At 39.1% G+C, this 23,441-nt stretch overlaps 1 protein-coding gene across 1 annotated transcript in view; it reads right to left on the bottom strand.

The window, feature by feature from the left end:
• Positions 1-569: 569 nt before the first annotated feature.
• tacr3a (tachykinin receptor 3a) overlaps positions 570-23,441 on the bottom strand; it is a 45,508-nt gene continuing 22,636 nt past the window's right edge. The window contains exons 4-5 of the mRNA XM_034216458.1: positions 2,409-2,605; positions 570-1,633 (exon numbers count right to left, since the gene is read on the bottom strand). Coding sequence (XP_034072349.1) covers positions 1,309-1,633; positions 2,409-2,605 — 522 coding nt within the window. The 3' untranslated portion in view covers positions 570-1,308. The remainder of the gene's footprint in view (positions 1,634-2,408; positions 2,606-23,441) is intronic.

The raw sequence follows: 23,441 nt of genomic DNA, 5'->3' as shown, positions 1-23,441 counted from the left end.
TGATAGAACAAAACATGCTTTTGAAACTAATTCCCAACCCTAGCTTTAATGCAGAGGTGATGAGAGAAGAGGCCTTTGTCACCAAACCGCAATTTGCTAAATTAGATTATTTCCTCTCCTGCAGATTTTAAGACGTCTCATTAATCACAACAAACACCCTATTCCAAGCCCTGTATGAGGATTGAAAGCCCCTAAAACACATTTATCTGGAATTTGCAAAGGACAATAGGCGTGTTCACACCGCAGTACTTTTCCCACTTTAGTTCCGATATAGTTCCGAAATGTCACGTTCACACCAAAAAGAGCCGGAACTCAAATTAGTTCATCAGAACCTTGTTCACCCTCTTTTCCGTCCCTGCTAGAGAGCAGGGACTTTCGTGGGAGAAAAAGGTTCCCATTTCTGATTGGCTGGGCGGATTGCAAACCACGGCCCGTGAAACTCCCAAAAAGTTTTGTGAACCCGCCATTTTATTATCCTTGCATTAGCATTATTAGCATTAGCCCAGCGCACAAACGCAGAGAGACTAACTTATGTCAACACAAAATAAAACATGGGAGCGGTGGAGATGAGGAGGTGTCGGCGTTCTGGCGATTTACTCGGTGTGAACGCGATCTGTACTAAAGAGTTCTCATGAACTAAGTTCTCATGAACCTTTGTGGGAAAAGTACTGCGGTGTGAATGCGCCTAATCCTTTGTGAGATTTGGTGAAACAGGCCCCATTTCCACATCAACCCTCCTCTCCAAACAGGATATAAACATTAGATTATACTTGTTATCTGCTTTTGTATGGAAATCTGCTCCATTTTAACTAGTAGTCCTGCTGACAAACAAAACAAATCAAAACACAACCCAGTTGGCTTAGGCAATAGAACAGGATTATAGACAAAGTCTGTTTGGCATTATGTAGGAACAAATCTAATAGCATATAATACAACATATTTCAGGTTCACCCTTGATATCGGCTGACACCAATTACTGCAGAATAAGTAGCAAAACACTTTATGGGGACTTGATTGAGCTGTGTAACTGTTAAATAAAAACTGCTTATAACATTCATTTAAAGCTGACCCGCTCAACGATCCATCTATGCTCAAGAGAAGCTTAAACATCAATATTATCCATCGAGGTGCAGTATTAAATACTCTCTTTATCCATGCGGTTAAAGGAGCCGCTTTGATACAATGCTTCTAAGTCTAATCAAGCAATGCGAATTAAGCAAAAATCTCTACACCGTCTGAATGTAAAATGTGTGGAGCATGATGTGTGTACATTTCTTACATGCGTTTGTGTGTTTGTGGGAATACACTTCAAGAGAACTCTTCAGGTTGAGCGCTTGGAGCCCCTCCATTTTGCGTTGGCACACTGCCCCCGTTGCTTGCAGTGATCTCCGTGTGGCGTGCTGTGATGTAGCTTCGCTTCTTGGAAGACAGGGATTGCTTCCTCCCAGAGCCGCCGCCATTGCCCTCGGCAGGGTCGTAAACCACCACCACAGTGGTATCCATTCTGGACAGCGTGTACATGCTGCTCTGGCGGGTCGGGTGCATCCGCGTTGAGCGAAGTTCCAACTCATCGTAGCTGGATACCTTGATGAAAGGGCACCAACGAAATGCATGCTTGAAGCCAGCGCGAAACCTGGTGCCACATAAAGAGGGAGAGGGAAAGGGTTGAAAAACACAGGGCAGAAAAGTGAGTAAATGTGTGAAGTGGGTATTGTGAGATATATACAATTAAATAAGCAACCAGTTGTATATAATATAGTTCAAAAACAATACTGCACAAAAGGTTAGCTGACAAGAGATTCTATTTAAGGTGCCAGTGAAGCTTTTTAGGTAGTAAGTGACCCGTGTCTAAATATTTGGCTAGTTATGAAATACAAGTCTGTGATGTGGAAGTGCAGTACTTATGGTGAGGGTACTCCACAGTAAAGGGACAGTACTTGTGATCCTGGCTTGGAGCTTTTTCAGAAGGCAATTATTCTTTGAGACACAAAATAAATTACATTTTTAAGAGCAATATCATTTCTTAAACCCCTTTTTTAAACTGTCATAACAACTCATTAATACAGCATTTTAATCACTAGAGAGATTCTATGTTTTCCATCCAATGAGATTACCAGAATACCCTTGATCTTACATATTTGCTCCTGTGGGTAATGTCCGCAGTAATGACTCTTACATGTCTAATATGTGTAATGTGTACTTGTAAAGCGCTTTGAGCACCTGTAAAAGCGCTCTAATAAAATAAATGTAATGCATTATTATTATATAAAGCACTTAATATAACTCAAGAGGAACTTAACTGTATTACCCTCAGTGAAGAAAATGTGTTTTATCAACAAACAAAAATAAATCCCACTGTGGTTGTTTGATGTAGTAGCGCTGTCAGTAGTAGTTTGGTAGTTACTCACCTGCTGTTGAGGCAGCAGTAGATGATGGGGTTGTACATGGTGGAGCTCATTGCCAGCCACAGCACGGAAAGGTAAACCTGCTGGATGTACTTCCACCTGCTCAGACGCTTGTTAAGACCCATCACAATGAAGTAGAAGTGATAGGGCAGCCAGCAGAGGGCAAAAGTCACAACAACAATGATCATCATCTTCACCACCTGCGAGAAGAAGGAGAGAACGAGGATGAGAAACATTCACCAGCTGTCATTGGTAGCTCTGTTTAGGATTCCTGGAAGCATTAAGAGAGACAGAGTGAAGGACAGCACTGTGTGGAGGAAATCATAAACCACTGCTAACCCGCCACTTCCCTGGAACTGAAAACCTTGGTGGAAGAATGTGGAGCATCTATATTTAGTAGCTTCCGGATTGCAGAATGTTGACAGGTCCTGGTAATTGTTATGGAAAACAAGAGAGTATGTAGCCTACTTGTTGTTTGTTTGATCTTGTCAAATGTATGGCATATGGTGCCACCAACCTGGTCTCACCAGAATACGTGACTCCACCACGACTCCTTAACACCGCAGTAAGTGGAGGAGTCACAGACTCTGCTACATTTACGTGTCTGCACCACGCAAACAACCCCAATGTAAAGTGAATGAGGCTCCTTTGTCGTGGTGCACACACGCATTTCTACAACGTCCCGCAGTGAGCTTTTATTCTATAAAACGTTTTTAAAATCTACTTTATAGCTTGTAGTAACTCACAGGACGCTTCTTTTATTTTATTTGTATTCATAACAATTTTTATTTTTTATCAGAATGTATTATGGTGCATTAGTTACCAATTTTTGTTCTAAAAAAACAGTGCATTGTGTGTAATACAACTGTGATTTTTATTAAATTAGTTAGTTTTTAAGGAAGGCCAGAGCTTCAGCTGTGTCAAATAGATTGTTCCCTTTAGTTAACGTTATTTAAAAGATAAATATATTCCTATTTGATCATGTTCCCTTTATTGTAGGCCAATATTAGTCATTTAAAAAATATATAATGATGATAATGATGGTGAAAACCACTCCCCCCACATTGGAATGACGATGGCTACTGACTGTATTTCAAATGCTTTTTGTTTAATAGTAATAATAGTCCTTTTTATAACAACAATAAACCAGAAGAAGATCCCGCCGTTACCACAGCAACACAGTCTCACTCCCTGATAGTCCAATAGCGCTGAGTCTCCTTCAGCTTCATAAACGGACGCAAAGAGCAATGTGAGCGTCCATTCCCATTAGATAACGGAGGATTTTACACCCGGAAGTAAGTATTCTCCTTACTGTCGATTGATTTTACAGTGATATCTGCACTACTCATCAACTTAATAACACCAGATTATCCTTGTTAAATACACAACATTGATTGGTTTAAATTGTGTACAATGCTTTTGTATTTTTCCCCTTCGATTCGGAGAAACAAATGTTTTTTCAGAGTTTAGGATGGCCGAAGACACTACACTACCCAGAATCCTCAGCTATCATTCCGCTTTGCTCGACAAACCCCGTGATTAGTCCTCAAGCTCTGTGATTGGTTGACCTCCAACTGCATTCCATATGAAAAAAAACGTTTCGTAAAAGATAAAATCATACTTTATTCAGCAGTGCTTGCTTTACTCTTTGAAAGTCATCACATGAATGCATTGTAATAAATTGTTTGGCTGCATTACATATTACACATCTGTCATAGTTCTTTATTTATCTACAGAGATCGGGCCTCAGAATAGACCTGAAACTATTATTTTACCATTCTGTTTTAATTTCACAATAAAGTTAGTAGGCCTAGTAATAATTTGTTTTGATATTATTGTTTTTTATTAACTACTAGACCGCTGGGTCATGTTAAGACCATCTTTTCTGTGTTGCTGTGGGTTTTTTCCATCGCTTTATCAAAACAATAATAACATATATCCGTCGTAAACTAAACCAGAAACAACAGTATATTTTATTTTGTTAACACTGTAAGCTTTTTAACCCAAACCACCTACTGGTTGAAGCACGTTATTACACGTTTAGAGTAATTGCAATGCAGGAAGATTGTGTTGCTTTTTAATGGCTGCTTTAAAATGCCGAAACAGCACTTTGAAATGGAATGAAACCCATCGACGGCACACTATCCAAAACAGGAATCGGACGTGCCCTACCCCCCCCCCCCTTAGGTCACAGGCTCCTCCAACAGTGAAACACAATAAAACAGATAGGCTACACAGAAAAAATAGTGCAGGTAAATACAAAAAGAAAAATAGTACAATAGTAAAAAGTGAAATAGTGCAATAAGAGTCAATATACAAGTGATTGGAATATGATATATTAGATACATCATTTCTAAGTAGCAGCCAGATGAATGTTATGGATGTTGTTTCAAAGTTCAGGTGTTTAATAGTCTTATTGCCTGTGGGATGAAACTGTCCCTGAGTCTGGTGGTTTTTAGTCCGGATGCTGTGGACGGCAGCAGACAGAACAGTTTGTGGCTGGGGTGATGGGGGTCGGTCTTTTATAATCCTGAGGGCTTTCTTTAAGGTTAACCGTATTTTTACTCCACTACATTTATTTTAGTTACTTTACAGATTTGGATTAATGATGTGAAATATAAACAACCCTTAAATCAGACTTTAGTTACACCTGAGTAAAATTCAGTGAAGGTGATTGTCAAGTGCCAATAATCAGGAGAGATATTTGATAGTTGGTGCTTGAGAAGACTAAATATTTATCTGCAGATCCCTATAAAGCATATTCATTACTCGTTATTCTCTACTAATAGTTAATTAAAAACTGTATATAATGATTATTTTGCACATCCATTTCAAGATTTTCTAAGGTTTATTGACATATCATATTATACACAACTACGGTGTAGTTATGCAATGAATGAAAAACTTGGGTCACAGGTTCCTCAACAGTGCATTACAAGACATCTATCAATATGTGTGTATACTTTCACCATTAAACTGTCGTATTCTGCACATTTATTATTCTATCTACATACATCTTATAAGAGTATAATAAATAGGTATAATATTGGTTAAAATAAGTGCTTCAACATAGTTAACATTGCAGGAAAGTTGATTGTCAAGTTCCAAAACAAACCATGCAATATTTTAGACGTTAAATACTTTGTCAGGCTTATTATTTATCTGTAGATCTTTTTTCTTATTTAAAAGAAGACCTTAAACTAAAGTATTCTTTAATGTATAAATAAAGCCTTATTAGTTTGTCTGTTTTGCACATTCTCCTATCAGGCACTAAACTGTTTTATTGTAAAGATCACTTACAGTATCTTCTTGATATTTTCTATTCTATATTTATATCATTAACCTTCTACTTTCCCACTATTTTTTGTATGTTTTCATAAAATATAACACATTCAAAAGTGCTTTACAAAAATGAAAGACATTAAGAAAAAGGCATTTTAAAACAGTCATTAAAAAGCAACACAATCTTCCTGCATTGCAATTACTCTAAACGTGTAATAACGTGCTTTAACCAGTAGGAGGTGTGGTTTAAAAAGCTATCAAGTTTACAGTGTTTACAAAATAAAATATACTGTTGTTTCTGTTGAGTGCCACAGACTGTAAAACTCTGTATAGAGTCTATTAAATGCAAATATATTGCATCAAGATAAAACGCTTGAGAAGCATTGTTTAGTTTCAAGGGGGTCCCAGAACAAACTCGAAAAACAACACAAATCACAAGGCACACCACATAAAACATCAATGTGAAATAAAGAAATAGATAACCTACCCAATAGCAACAATTAGTTATAGCCTAAGCACTGCAATTACCATCTTGTGTTGAAAGTTAGCCGTCTGTGATATAAAGTGATCTTGGTATGAATCTGCAAAACATATTAATTGTATTACTGTATGTTACATTGAGAGGAATAAGAATAATTTTGAAAGATTTTGGATAAATAATGTCAAAGTCCAGACTGCGCCACATGTTCTGGCCAGTCTTACCTTCTTGTTGCATGATAAAGTACACACTTTTACTACGTGCTAATGGTAATAAATTCCTATTCCTAGAATACAGCGGGATAATATTTCTGAAATATATGCTATAGGGTAAAGAAAGATAAACTGTTCTTTATCTTACAACTTCTATGGCAAATCGTAAAATGGTATTAAACCATTTTCTTAGTAGTTACACACATTATTAAATACAAAAATTCTCTTATTTTCTCAATTTTCTCTCTTTTTTATGAATCCTTTAACAACTAGGAAGTGAAGTTAATGAATGGTTCTGCATTGTCTCTGTGTGATAACTGGGAACACAATCCAATATAGTGCGTGGCTTCTCAAAAGCAGGCAGCACAGGCACGCTACCAGAGACAAAACAGACATCATTGCATTCCTCCCAAAAACTAAACAAAAGTCCTGGCACCCCTTGTTCGGAGTGCATGTCTCAAAGAAGTTTACGGCATCCTGTAAACAGTGCTGGAAGGCTGCTAAACAGTGGTAAAGCAGTCAGTCAGTAGTTTTGTTTAATGCCAGTGTGAACATTTAATTAAGACTTCTATTCTCTCTATTGTATTTGCTGGGGACTATTTTTAGCAGCATATTAAAACACAATGTGTTACAGTTTTTAAAAAAGCTGTCCTTTCCTTTTGAATAAAGTTAAGTTTCTCAATATGATTGATATGTAAATAAACTTGAGGAGGAGAAACATTTGCTAAGGGATCTTGGGTTGAGTTTAAACAGTCCATATTTAGACTGCCTATGAACTCCATACAACATATATTACCTACACACGGTATTTCATATGAGGCTAGCTTCTTGAATGTGTAAAGAATGTCTCTGCACTGTAAAAAATGGCTGTGAAATCCAGTTATTTACAGTGTTTGTGCACAGTAAATTACTGTATACTATTTTAGAGTATAATACCGTGTTTCCAACCAAAAATTACAGTACCTCTGGAGTTACTCTACAAATATCAGTAGTAACGTCCCAACTGTATAAAATCTCAGTAACCAATAATGTACTGTAGAAGATCACAGTAACCAACAATGTACTGTAGATAATCACAGTAACCAACAATGGACTGTAGATATTCACAGTAACCAACAATGTATACTGTAGAAGATCACAGTAACCAACAATGTACTGTAGATAATCACAGTAACCAACAATGTACTGTAGGTAATCACAGTAACCAACAATGTACTGTAGATAATCACAGTTACCAACAATGTACTGTAGATAATCACAGTTACCAACAATGTACTGTAGATAATCACAGTTACCAACAATGTACTGTAGAAGATCACAGTAACCAACAATGTACTGTAGATATTCACACAGTAACCAACAATGTACTGTAGATATTCACACAGTAACCAACAATGTACTGTAGATATTCACAGTAACCAACAATGTACTGTAGAAGATCAGAGTAACCAACAATGTACTGTAGATAATCACAGTAACCAACAATGTACAGTAGAAGATCACAGTAACCAAAAAAGAAAGAACCAACCAAAAAACCCCATTTCTAGAATAGCTAAAATATCTAAAATATCTTAAATAAACCAACATCTTTTTCTTAATATACAAAATCTTGATGCAGTGTAATTACTAGTTTGGCTATACTAGATATTTTATATACTTAGTAGATATATATTTTTAAGACCCTATGTCTTTGGAAACCGGAAAAACTGTATAGCGTAAGGTGACCAGATTTTCAATATTAAAACCGGGGACATTTTGTGTTTTGCGGTCAATATATCATTAACATATCCAATTTTCTTCACTGTTAAAGAAATAACGGGGACAATTCTGGCTCAATGTAATTTGAACATTTTAATTGTTGGATACAAACAAGGACGATAGCCCATATATGAGATTTCATAAGTATTTTATTTTGAAACTCTACATCAGAATGTCCTGATTTTCTCTGATTGACTAGATGGGGTGTCCTGCTATCACCCTGAAGTGAAATAAGTATTTAATTGACTTCGAATGACTCTTTGTTTATGGACAGTTTCCAATAAATAATAATCAAAATATAGATGGACAATAGATCTAATTTGAGATTTTAAACAGCATACATTTTAAATTGTGCTTCAGAAAGTAATGTTATTTTAGGAGTGTTGTGAGATGGTGTCAACATCAATTGAAATTAGTCACCCAGTGGAAATGTCAGATATGTCTACTTACATTTTACATTCACTCAGTTATAATGTGGTAGTTATACGTAGTTTGTTTTAAATTATTATTGATCACATTATATAGTACATATTTCTTAATTTAAGCTCCAGTATATATGAATATGTTTGTTGTGTTTTTTAGGTATATTTGTTATTGACCGAGTAGACGCTTTTATTTTGAAGGCAGTTTGTACAGGCCTCTAACGTAATGCATAGGATATTCGCGCACCGCAATACAATGTGCGGGCTGGCTTGACCACAGTCTGTGTTTACCCAGTGTTTCCTGACATGAAACGTTTTATTTCACCTTGCTATGTGAATGTATATTAAAAAACGGGGACAGTTTCAACCGGGGACAGGCCAATACAAACGGGGGTTGCGGTCGGATAATCCAAAAATCAGCTCCTAACGTCTACCCTATCGTCTATTCCTTGACCTCTGAGTGAAACCTCACGGGGTTAAGGGATAGTGGATAGGATAATTCAAAAGGATTTAGGAGAAGAGACTGCGGTACTTTAGAGAATCCGACTGCACTTTCACTATCCGACGTGTTTATGATGCGCCAGCGGATGTCATAAATGTGCGTCTGCTGCTGTGGGGAAACTATGGAAACTACAGTTTTCTATACAGCGGACTACAACATGGATGTATAATAAGAACGATGGACTACTGTAAACTAATCTAGGGACTCTGCACCGTGCTCTGATGCTGTTGTTTTATGCTTTATGAACGTGGACAACAGAGAAACATATTCTTCATGACCGAAGTTGGAATTTAAATAAAAAAGGAAAGTGAAACTTATGCTCTTCACCCTCTCCCTCCGGTCCACATTAATACAAATGATCCCAATACGTATGATTATGAACTATGAAAATATCTTAAAATCAATACAAATGTATTTATTATAAACGTTAGTCCTTAACATCTATCACTGTGTATATCACCATTCAAACATCTTTTAAAAGTTGAACAAACCCCACACAGCTCAGTAAACACTGTGAAATGTTGACTTTATTTGATCATTTCAGTGAAAACTAACGTTCATATTTCTCTTTTTGATTATAATACTGATGAACGTTAAAAACAAAGCACTTTGGCAAGTTACCATATACGTTTTAAAATGCTTAATAAGCACCGTAACTTTCATGATATCATTTCTCGGTCATAATCGGTTGTTTCTGTGAACGGCCGACTGTTGTGTGACGGCAAATGCCGCGGCTGCAAGGCATTGTGGGGCAGCATGTTCTCCTCTCCTTTCATCAAGGGAGGTCCAGTGGTTCCTAAGCTAAAGGAGCTTATAAAGGAAGTTTGAAACCTCCTTTCCTATCATCTAGAGCAGTGTTTCTCAAACTTTTTCATACCAAGGACCACTTAACCAATAAAAAAACACTCGCGGACCACCTAACTCCACAAATATCCAAAAACACATCGTTTTTTACAAATCGCCTGAAAATGATACAAACAAGTGGCCACATGTGTGATGAAGGTATTTATCTGGGCTATATCATGCAATCGAAAGTGAAACTTAAGCTCGTTCCATTGCGAAGATATTCCCGCCAGAGTGCGAAAAACTTTTATTTATTTCAAATGTGAAATGTTACCAATATACTCACGGACCACTAGGGGGCGCTCATGGACCACCAGTGGTCCGCGGACCACACTTTGAGAAGCACTGATCTAGAGCAGTGGTTCTGAAATGGGGGTACGCGGACCACTAGGGGTACGTTGGAGTACTGTTAATGGGAAGGAAAAAAAAAAGCAGTTTGAGCAGTGTGGGTTTTATATTAACAGAGTTACACATATTTCAAAACGCAAAGTGTAATAACTGCAGTGGCCTTCCTGTCACTGAGAATAACAAAGATCCTCAGTGAAGCACAAGCCCATGTTTCTCACTAAATTGTAAGTACAACTTATTAAAAAGATCAGTTCAATGCAACTAATGTCATCTTAGTGTTAGTGCATGATATTAAAATTGGTTTGCCATGAATTTAGAGATGGATTGTAAACATTTGAAATGTAGCATTTAAGTGTTTCTCAGTTACAAGGTTGTTGTTTTAATACCGATGGTGCAGCACTGTACTGTACCTCTTTATATAGGCATTTCTTCCCTAACAAATAGTTTTTGCGCTGATCAGGGAGTACTTGGCTGAATTTTTTTTTCAAAGGGGGTACATTATTGAAAAAAGTTTGAGAATCACTGATCTAGAGAATTCGAACGGCACTTATCATGGCTGCCACTGAGGGACTTCCGGGTAATTTCACTTCGTTAGGAAGGTTCCTAAGCTAAATGGACTATTCGACTTCAGCCGGGGACTGTCCCCGGAAAACGGGGACGTCTGGTCACCCTAGTATAGCGTGACTCTAGGGAATTGTAGTTTTTAAATATAGTGTTTTTCCTAAAATTGGAAGTTATAAATACTGAATTAAGAATACACTGAGGGTTTAAGGGGATGGTAAACACATGTGTGTAATCAGATTTTAAATATCAAATTGAGAAATGGGTGAAAATACACTGCTCTGCGAATCAGAGGCACAGTAGGGCGGGTCTTCGCGGAATGCCGGTGGGAAAAATGCGTGTGTCGTCTCTTTCAACCTGTCTGAGTCAGAGCGAGAGTTTAAAAAAAAAAAGTCAGAGCGAGAGTTAACAGCTCATCTAGTTGCATCTGTACTGTAGCTAGTAGCCTATAGTTTCACCTATCGGGGTGGCATGGGGTGGCAACTGCCACCCTAAAAATAGGCCTTGCCACCCCAGTTGGCAGCTTTGTTTTGAAAGAAAAGTTGTGGCTCATCGGACATTTATGAGAGAAAGTCTCTAATTTCCAAGTGCAAGTGAATGCAGCACAAGACGCACGTCTTGTAACCCCTCCCCCGGCCCTGGCGCGAGCGTGGAAATATGATCGACGGCGATTTCATTTGAACGGGACTGTGCAAAACGAGAAGCATTCTGACCCAAGTAAGTACTGAAGGAATGAGGTATTTGCGGTCTACAATGACAGAGAAGAGACTGTCAAGTTTGGCTGTACTCAGCATTGAATCAAAACGCACTAAAGCTGTTGATCTTAATACGTTTGTGAGGCGTTTTGCTTTTGAGTGTAAATAAACCAACCTACTGTTATAATCACACTCTCGACCTTGTTCTGATTTATGGTATTGAAATTGAGCAACTATTAGTCGAACCGCATAATCCGGCTTTATCCGACCATTTTTTGGTAACTTTTGAAGTACTGTTACTAGACTACAAAGCATTAGTCAAAAGCTCCTGCAGCAGAAACCTATCTGTTAGTGCTATAGCCAAATGTAAGGAAGAGATTCCATCAATACTTAACTCGATAGCATGGCTGCATGTAGGGGAGGAAACTTATACAAAATGTACACCACCCCAATTGATCATGTTGTTGATACTATCAACAACATGATCAATGTTGTCAGTGCTGGAATTGGGCCGGTACTCACCGGTACGCAGTACCGGTGAGTCCGTTCGGCACCTCATGACGCATCTACTGAGTACCGGGCGGCTGTATATATATATATATGGATGTATAATAAGAACGGCGGGAGAGTGTTGAGTACTGGCACGGTGCATGAGTACCGGAGTACCGCCAGCATGCCGGTGTTGCAGTATAACGTGAGTCATGACAACTGGCGACATTCTATTATTTTCGTCATAGGAATCCGGGGCGTGTACATTGAGGACCCATTGTTGACTTACCATGTCGATCGCCTCGTTTGTCGTTTACGTTCATCTTTTGCTATATCTGCCTTCCTAAGATCACTTTGATGCACATTCAGTACTCGTATGTGAGGTTGTGGGTGAGAGGTGGATATCGTGACGCTTACAGGGAGGTATCGAACATTACAAAGTAGGTGACTGTGTGGATGCCTGTTCAAAATATTGCAAACTTGAATAAATCATTTAAATTATATATTTGTGTCCGACTTTCATTTGTACATCGTTATTAATGTGATCTATAGTAGCTTTGATAGCTGTCCATACCTTCAGACAGCCTAAAAGTAAAACACAAGTCGTTTATTCACAGCCCGAACGCTCATCGACATGACTCGATCACTCATGACAAGTTGTGATCAGCTCCGAATAAATTGTGATATAGATGCTGTAGCTATTCTCCAGGGAGCACGTTTTTTTAATGAAATACCTGTATCCCTCTCATCACAACAAGACTCTACACTGTGCAGGAAAAACAATTACATACATGAAAATAACCTTGATGCATGGGAATGAAACACACAAACTATCTTCCGTGGCTATACTGATATGTCACAGTAACGGTAAACTACAGAAAAGTAAGTCCAGCGGGGCACACGTTGAATACATATAATACAGTAGTTCTATTATGCCTTTAAGCCTATACGTTTAACCCATAAAAACCCGGACCCATTTCTACTTTTGGGGAAATTAAGGGGAACGTCATTTAGACTAAATAGACCTAAATAGACCTAGAACACATTTCTGACAAGTAACCCCCCCTAGTGTCAAATATCTGAAATGTGACATATGTGTCACATTGGGCTTTAATGGTAAAGTAACTCTTATTTATAACTTCATGAATGAGGATGATTTTTTGGTTTCCATTTGTTTGAACATACTTTAAATTGAATAATAAAGAATATGTTAAGCTAAATTAACTGAGCAGATCATAATCATATTTGTAATTGTGCATATATGTCACTCCGGGTTTACTGTGAATGTTTAGGGTTAATGTCCCGATGTGACATCAGTGTCACAGCAATATTTATGGCATTTGTTTCATATCAATTTCATCAATAAATGTTTCTACAACAGGTTATATGTAATCAGAATCAGAAAAGAGCCGAAGACAGCTTAATGTTTAACAAATGACATGTCATGTAAGCATTTTTATTCTTAAATGGCTTGAATGTTAACTTTAGCAACAAAAAACCTTTCCAAATGTAGCTAGTTCTGTCACATGTGTTAGCCTGGCACATGGACATCTTGGACATGTTGTTATGGGAACACAAAAGCAAAAGACAAGGACCATAACCCACCAGACTGTTCAGTGTGTGTCACTTAGGGACTTCATGAGATAAAAAAGTCTAAAGCTGTATATGGAACTTTCCAGAACATTTAAAGTTCATGTGACACCTGTGTCTAAGCAATTCTGTCTGCCTTCCGTTGCACCATGAGGACCCACTGATATAAAATGTTTAACTGTCTAAGTTGCAACCATGCACTTTTTGGAGGGCTAAGCGCCAGCTTGACATATTTTTGGCTTCATTTATAGAAGGAAAGACAACAGTGATAGTTATGTTTCAGAATAACATTTATTGGAAATTGTTAGAACAATCTCACTGGTCACCGGCTTGAGCTTCAATCTCAGGATCCATGTATTTGTGATCAAAAGTAGGCTAATATAAAAGTAGTGTAAGTCATTACATTTCAGAGACAGTAATATTGTAATGTAACGTAGCCTGTTACTTAAAAAAGACAGTAATAAGTAATGTACTGTATTACATTTTGGAAGTAACTTGCCCAACACTGCAGACGATCCAGTCATCTCGATGCTGCTTTCGGGCTGTGAATAAACAACTTGTGTTTTACTTTTAGGCTGTCTGAAGGTATGGACAGCTATCAAAGCTACTATACATCACATTAAGAACGATGTACAAATGTTTTATATGTATTCAACTTGTGCCCCGCTGGACTTACGTTTCTGTGGTTGACCGTTACTGTGACATCAGTATAGCCACGGAAGATAGTTTGTGTGATTCATTCCCATGCATCAAGGTTATTTTCATGTATGTAATTGTTTTTCCTGCACAGTGTAGAGTCTTGTTGTGATGAGAGGGATACAGGTATTTCATAAAAAAACGGGCTCCCTGGAGAATAGCTACAGCATTTATATCACAATTTAATCGGAGCTGATCACAACTTGTAATGAGTGATCGAGTCATGTCGATGAGCGTTCGGGCTGTGAATAAACGACTTGTGTTTTACTTTTAGGCTGTCTGAAGGTATGGACAGCTATCAAAGCTACTATAGATCACATTAATAACGATGTACAAATGAAAGTCGGACACAAATATATAATTTAAATGATTTATTCAAGTTTGCAATATTTTGAACAGGCATCCACACAGTCACCTACTTTGTAATGTTCGATACCTCCCTGTAAGCGTCACGATATCCACCTCTCACCCACAACCTCACATACGAGTACTGAATGTGCATCAAAGTGATCTTAGGAAGGCAGATATAGCAAAAGATGAACGTAAACGACAAACGAGGCGATCGACATGGGCTGCTTCTCAGGTCGACTATTTTCATTTCCTCGCTCCTCGGTCCTCGGTCTCACCGGAAGTTGATTTGCCTGCGCCATCTTGAGTACCGTCCCATGGCTCTTATTTCTGCCGGAGGACCGAGGATCGAGGAGCGAGGAGCGATCATGGAGGAGCGATAACCGAGGAACCACCAGACCATCCTCCGATGAAATCCTCAGATACTCACCCCGCCCCCTTACTGTGCATCGCTCACTGATTGGACGAGGCAGTGCATGCACTGATCTGATGCTTCTTGACATGAGAGCAGAGTGAAGAAAATACATGAACCTCACGGGAGTCACTCCTCAGTTTATACCGTGTTTTGTTTCAATTCATGTTTCATTTAGTTACAAATATGTGATATATCTGAACAACAAAGTGGTCAAAAATCATTTAATTCATTTTTTGGAAACATTTTCATGATCGCTTTTTTCGTTTTACATTTTCATTTATTGTCATTTCCATTCAGTCAGTCATTAAGTGCTATTGAAATATTAATTTACTACATATCCAAACAAACAAAGTGTGCAATCCAATGAATGTTAATCTAACTGGGTTTTGATAGATAACATATCTCTTTTTCTTCTCTCAATTATTTTATTTCTATTGTGCACTCTAATCAATATTAATCAAACTATTGTTCGTTTATACATTTTAAGAATGGCGTTTCTTTTTTGAGAATTAGATCTTATTTTATTTTATTTATTTGGGTCTACAACAGATGATACAAATGTTTGTGTCAGTAAATGTGTACTAACAGAGGCGGGGGGGTGTGTGGAAATAACGGGGACAGAGCTGCTGTCAGACGATCAGCTGTGCAGCATCATCACAAATGGACGTCGCTTCACGTGACGCTCCGGAGGAAAGGACGTCCCATTGCTCTTAAAACTCATTTCCCTGCTTCTCGTGGTTTCCTTGCGTCCCTCCATGCTTCCCTGGTGGGAGGGACTAAACGCAGGGAAACGACGCAAGTGAGGGAAGCAAGGATTTCATTTAATCGACCTGAGAAGCAGCCATGGTAAGTCAACAATGGGTCCTCAATGTACACGCCCCGGATTCCTATGACGAAAATAATAGAATGTCGCCAGTTGTCATGACTCACGTTATACTGCAACACCGGCATGCTGGCGGTACTCCGGTACTCATGCACCGTGCCAGTACTCAACACTCTCCCGCCGTTCTTATTATACATCCATATATATATATATACAGCCGCCCGGTACTCAGTAGATGCGTCATGAGGTGCCGAACGGACATTCTCATCGCTCTAACCGCTGGAGTTTCACAGCGGCTGTCAGCTGTTTACTCCTGTCATTCAAACAGAACGTGCTGGAGAGGGGGCGGGGCTTATCTTCTCCATGTAAATACTGTGGTGGAAACGACTATGTCAAAATTAACCTATTTGACCGTGATTTAATAGTAATACACGTTTCAAAATAATAATAATAATAATAATAATAATGCCGAAGTAACAACATACTGAAAACTGTTAGTAAACCCATGTTTTAATGCTTTACAATTTACATACCTAGATGCACGTGTGTTGTGTTTATGCAGTGCAACTCCCACCCAGTGGGTGGCTATGTAGAGTGATAGAACAGAGCAGGCACGCCCCCGAGAGAAGGAAAGCAAGTCACGTCACAAATTAGCATTTCTAAAATGTTAGCGTGGATTAATAAAAGTGCAAAAAGACAGCGGTTGTCGCTGGAAGAAACTTCAAATACAGAGAATGCTGTGCCTGTGTTGGAAATTGTGTCTGATGGGGAGCTTTCTTTGGTTGATCCTCCTGCTCCAAGTTCTAGTGCATTAGCATTAGCACTAGCTCCGCCGCCTCCTCCAGAGCCTCTAACGTTAGCTGCTGCTGGCTCAACTGCCACCACCAACACCGGGCAAAGCGATGCACCTGACTGCTGGACAACGGACCAGGTGCAATATTTTTGCAAGACCAATGCATGGCTCCTTCTTAAAGATAAGAAGCTAGGATGTCGGATATGCAGAGATGTCAAATCTTTGGGAATACACACTGGACAAGGACTGAAACTGTCAACTGAATGGGGTGAGTGTGCAGTGTCTCATTTCGGTGTTGACAAGGGCAAACAACAAGCTAGCCTGAGAAAAAAAATCAAAGAACATAAAGAATCACAAGCCCATGTAAAAGCTGCTGACATCCTTACATCTGCTTCACTTGAAACTATTCAACATCAAGTGCAGTCTATGCATAAATCTGAATTAGACACCACTATCAGAGTTTTTCGAACGGCATATAAAATTGGCAAACATAGCCGGCCATTCACAGACATGCCAATTGATTTGAATGTACAGAAACTGAATGGGCTGAACGTGGGCAGGGTTTTGCACTCTAATAAAACCTGTGGCGAAATCATCGACCACATAGCTCATGAGCTGAAGAAAAAAATGGCAAAAGACATTACAGAAAACCAAAGAAAACTCTGTGTTTTGGTCGATGAATCTACCACTATTAGTGGTAAAACGGTGCTTGTTGTGTGTCTACGCTCAGCATTAGCTGATGCTGAGCCCGAAACGTTTTTGGGAGCTGATCGAGTTGGATGGAACAACGGCTGATGACATCACAAAGGCGTTAATGGAGTGTCTTGGAAGAGATTTTAACGAGGACTTTTTAGGTCAGTGTTTCGTTTCTTTTGCATGTGATGGGGCTTCAGTCATGCTAGGGAAGAGAACAGGCGTTGCTACCCAGTTGTGTAGTAAATTCCCAAACCTGTTTGTGTGGCACTGCTCCAATCATCGTCTAGAGCTGGCAGTTGGGGATGTGGTCAAGGAGGTCTCAGGGCTCAATCATTTCCAGATCTTTTTTGACAAACTCTATTCCTTGTTCCATGCCTCCCCCAAAAATCAGAGGCAGTTAGCGCAGTGTGCGCAAGCAGTCGGACAGCGTCTCCTGGTGATAGGGCGTGTTTTGTCCATCCGCTGGGTGGCTTCAAGTGAAAGGAGCGTCAGAGCAGTCTGGGAAAACTACCGAGTGCTTCATGATCACTTCACAAATGCTGCAAACGACACGAGCAGGGATTCCAGAGACAGAGCAAAGTACAAGGGCCTGGATGATGTGCTCACATCTGCAACGTTTGTCAGCAATCTGGGACTGATGTACGATGCGCTCACAGAGCTCAGCGACCTCTCTCGGCAACTCCAAAAAAGAGAGATGACACTGCCTACAGCAGATAGGCTCTTAACTCGAGAAATACGAGTTTTTGAATCCATGGTCACCATGCCTGGCCCACACATGACTACAGTTCATACAGCTCTAGCTGAGAAGTCCTTCAAGGGTGTTGCCCTGCGTGAGAATGGCAGGCTTGTACAGATTCATGCAGGTCAGTTTTTCCGCAGTATGGTAGAGAATCTGAGACACAGAATGACTTCCACAACCTCCTCTCATGTCAGCACAAGAGAAATCCCATTACATGGCCGGGAGGCCCGGGACAATCAGCTAATCCAGGACATGAAAGTTATCCATCCTGGAAGTTGGCCTGAAGAGGAGTTAGACGTACAGTATGGGGACGTAGAGGTGCTACGTTTGTGCGAAGTGCTGAAAGTGGACAGAAGAGAGACTGTTCAGGGCTTTCGCGAATACAAGGAAACCAGGGCATCCCGTACACCTGCTGCCATGGAGCCTCTACTGAAAGCAGTCCGAACCATCGCTGTCTCCACTAGTGAGTGTGAGCGGGCATTCAGCTGCATGAACGATATCCTTACTGCAAAAATGAATGCTCTCTCTGTCAGCCGACTGTCCAGCCTGGTTTTCATTAAATGTAATGGACCATCACTAGGACAGTTCAATCCGGAACAGTATGTGAGGTCCTGGCTGGCAAAGGGAAGGAGAAGTGCTGATGAAAAAGCCTGTCCAGCTCCAGCCCCTGATGCTGATGTCCCCAAGGCCTTCTGGAGCCTTTTCTAACAATGTGAAGTATATTGCAAAGCAGCTCACCCAGTGAGAAGACTTTTGGCATAATGTGCCGATTTGTACAGATCCTGGAGATAGAAGGACTTCAGACCAACCAGGGAGTTATCTGATCAGCTTGGTGTTCAATGTAACTCTTTACCATGGCTCAGACTTTGTTACTTGCAGTTACAGTTTCTCATTTTAGATTGTGCAAATTTTGCATTTGTTTTTACATGTTCTTTGTTCATGCTCTTTATCATTTTTCTGAGTTGGAAAGTTAGATTGCATCATAGTTTACTTTATACATATTTGTATTCTTCAGTGGTGAAGTATATTGCAAAGCAGCTCAGCCATGTGAGAAGACTTTTGGCACTTTTTCGTTTTTCGTTTTCTGAGTTGGAAAGTTAGATTGCATTCAAAATGTACAGAAATACTTAATTTTGTTAAAGCTTTTTATAAAAAATGCTTCTGACCAGAGCTTTGTTTCCTTGTCATTAATGTTGAACACCACCAGAGGGGCTCTCACCTGAAAGGTCTCTGCTTCATGTGTCTTCAGCAGAAGATCTAGACTTTGATTGCTATATTTTCAGTTAATATTGACCTTACTGAGCTTTAGCCATATCCGCTGCCTATCATAAAAAATGTTAAGTACAGTGAACCTTTCTAAAATATACAGTAGTAAAGAGACAAACCCACCAGCATTATAGTAGCCAAATTCTTGTTTGTGGGCTGTATATATAAAATTGACTTGAAAAAGTTGCTGATTTTAGAGTACTGGCACCTTTTTCATTCCAATTCAAGCACTGGTTGATAGTGCTACAGATGCGCTGCGAATAAAATTGGACTCTGTTGCTACTATGAAAAAGAAGAAAATAAAACAACATAGACTAGCTCCATGGCATAATGCTGAAACCCGCAAAAATAAAGCAAAAGTCGAGACAACTTGAAAGGATATGGCGTTCCACTAAACTTGCAGAATCTCGTTTAATTTGGCATATTACTCTCAATGAATATAAAAAAGCACTGCGTAAAGCGAGAGCAGCTTACTACTCTTCATTAATATATGAACAATAAATCTTCCATGCAAACCAAAGTTAGCCATGGAGTGCCACAGGGCTCAGTGCTTGGACCTATTTTGTTCACACTATATATGCTTCCGCTGGGCAATATTATAAGGAATCATTCTGTAAATTTCCACTGTTATGCGGATGATACTCAACTATATTTATCCATCAAGCCTGATGAAACCAATCACCTAAATAAAATTCAAGACTGCCTCAAGGACTTAAAAACGTGGATGACCTTAAACTTTTTGATGTTAAACACGGCTAAAACTGAAGTTATTGTACTCGGCCCAAAGAATCTACGAAACAAACTATCTAAAGATATACTAGTTATGGATGGCATTAATTTGGCCTCCAGTGAGACTGTAAGGAATCTTGGTGTTATATTTGATCAGGATTTATCCTTTAACGCCCACATAAAATCAATCTCAAGGACCGCCTACTTCCATCTACGCAACATTGCCAAAATTAGGCATATCTTGCCTCAAAACGATGCAGAGAAACTAGACCATGCATTTGTTACTTCTAGGCTGGATTATTGTAACTCTTTATTATCAGAGTGTACCAAGAAGTCAGTTAAGTCGCTTCAGCTGATTCAAAATGCTGCAGCACGTGTACTAACTAGAGTTAGGAAAAGGGACCACATTACTCCTGTTCTGGCTGCCTTACACTGGCTCCCTATAGAACACAGGATAGAGTTTAAAATTCTTCTTCTCGCCTACAAAGCCCTTAATGGGCAGGCGCCATCTTACCTTAAAGAACTCATTATACCCTACTGTCCTACTAGGGCATTGCGTTCCAAGAATGCACGGTTGTTGGTTGTTCCTAGAGTCTCTAAAAGTACAATGGGAGCCAGAGCCTTTTCTTATCAAGCTCCACATTTATGGAATCAGCTTCCAGTTTGTGTTCGGGCGGCAGACAGCCTATCCATTTTTAAGAGTACGCTTAAGACCTTCCTTTTTGATAAAGCTTATAGTGATAAAATAAAATAATCTAATAAGAGTGCATTGACGTAGATACGTTGTGCCTCTTCACCTATACATTTTAGTTCTTACTCTTTCACTTAATTCCTAAAAACTTAGATCTTATATTTAAAACTTTATCCAAAACCTTTCCCCTCTCTGACCTCTCGAGGTTCTAATAGAGGGTAACAGGTTGCAGAGAAGGCCTAGCCCGGCCAGGGAGTGTGGAACGTAGCAACAGACCTACTTCTTACCACTAACCAATTCAGGTTCCAGTGGGGACCTTTCTGCGTGTGCCTCTCCACCTCTGTTTCCTACTTCTTACTTGCTACCCTTTTCCCTCAACCTATCCTAAGGGAGTGCATGTATGTAGACACGTTAGTTTAGCTGCTATAGGCTTGGACTGTTGGGGGGGGGGGCACCTTACTCCGTCTTCTGTCTGTTTGTACCGGTGTACTCTCATGTTCCAATTAACCCAGCTTCACCCAAATCTCTTTTTTTGTGTCCATATATACGCCGGGATCCTGAGTCGAGGCTAATCCTGTTGCTGTGGTCGTGTGTCCTGGATCCTCTATCCTGAGTACTAGATCTGAGTCCTGGACTTCGAGTCGTGGCTGAACCTGTCTCTGCGGTCCTGCCTGACTCTCACCATACTACTTCCCTGATGGCTCCCACAAGATTGCTGACATCCTCGTGGATTCATCTTCTTATTATAGACACATGCATTTCCAAACATTTGGTCTACCTATGTTGTAAATGTATTATCTTTTCGATTTACACACGGCATCTATTGCACGTCTGTCCGTCCTGGGAGAGGGATCCCTCCTCTGTTGCTCTTCCTGAGGTTTCTCCCATTTTCCCCTTTAAACTGTGGGTTTTCTCTGGAAGTTTTTCCTTGTACGATGTGAGGGTCAAAGGACAGAGGGTGTCGTATTGTCATACTGATATTCTGTACAAACTGTGACAAATGTAACATTTGTGATATTGGGCTATATAAATAAACATTGATTGATTGACTGTTGGTCAGTTAAGCACAGTTTATAATACATGGAAGAAAATTGTACATGGGATATGCAATGGAAGACTACATGTGAGGTAGCCATGGTATGCTCACCCATACATGTCCTTGATACCGTTCAACAATTAAGAATACATTGTTAAAATGTATTGTTTGCTGTCTCCCTGCAGTTATTGGTGAGCTTTAAAATTGTGTCAAGAATTTCTGGTAATCTGTAAATTACCAGCATGACATGAAGTATACTATAATAAATAAATTGTTTTACACTTACAATACTGATACTGTAACTTAAAATGATAGCATTAAAGTTTCTATTTTTACTATTACTGTAAACAAAAATACAGTACTTTTTAAATGGCAGTGTTTTATTTTATAGTTATAATACTATTACCGTAAACAAAAATACAATGCTTGGAAATTACTGTGTTTTATTTTACAGCTATAACACTACTGCTGTAACAAAATAAAGTAATTACATATTACTGTGTTTCATTTTACAGTTTAAACGCTATTACTGTAAACACAAATACCGTACTTGGAAGCTACTGTGTTTCATTTTACAGTTAAAACACTCTTACCGTAAACACAAATACAGTACTCGGAAGTTACTGTGTTTCATTTTACACTGTTACTGTAAATAACTTGTAAATACTGTGATTACCTTTACAGTATGTAATAGGCAGCAATTAACAAGTTACTTACTGTAATTCATTTTACATTATGCAACTGGCAGCAATTGACAAGTTACTTACTGTATCTAATTTTACAGTAAGTAACTGGAAGCTATTGACAAGTTACTTACTGTAATTAATTTTACAGAATGTAACTTGTCAATTGCTGCCAGTTACATACTGTGAATTTCATGGTACGTTTCTTACAGTGTGCTTTAACACATCATTGTTTTGGCATACTCTTTTTTGCCATGCAACTGTGCACATAATGAAGTATGTTCTAATTATGAACATACATTCCTGACTCAAGAGGTTGATGCTCTAATTAAGCAACAATTAAATGTAATTGTGCCTGTGTTATTAGCATTGATCATCAGCAACAGTCCAGAAGGGAACAAGCAGACACAGCATGGGTTGAAGACTTTTGAAAATACTTTGAGCATTATACACTGGCAACTACTATTGATAGTTAAATGTGCCTGAGCAGACTAAGAACGTGCATCCATCCCAAGTTTCTATAGTGTAAAATCCATGGAGGCCAAGATTTTGAGCATGATATGAAGCCATAACCCATATAGGCTTTTGCTCATGCAGTTAAATAAACATTGTTGAAAGAATATCCTGTAAAGCACATGAGGTTTAGGTTAGCTCATGCTGTGGTTTATTTAAACATTGTTGGACTCTCTACTGAGATGTAGACAATGTCTGTATGGGATGGGGATTAATGAGGATGTGAGAGAACATATTTCAAGCGATGTCTTTTGTTCATATTATATAATAGTGTTGATAGTAAGAGCATGGCTTCGTGTTATAATGTTCTAAGCTGAGCATCGGCATTGTGCAAAAGTTTGAATGAAAGTTGAAGGCCTCACTGGTGCACAAATAGAAAATAATGACAAAGAAAACAATAGAGTTTCTGTTTTCACGTGTATTGTTTG

This window comes from Gymnodraco acuticeps, unplaced genomic scaffold (genome assembly GCF_902827175.1).
Source record: "Gymnodraco acuticeps unplaced genomic scaffold, fGymAcu1.1, whole genome shotgun sequence".
In the NCBI taxonomy this organism is placed as follows: domain Eukaryota; kingdom Metazoa; phylum Chordata; class Actinopteri; order Perciformes; family Bathydraconidae; genus Gymnodraco; species Gymnodraco acuticeps.
This window is presented reverse-complemented; position numbering and strand designations above follow the sequence as displayed.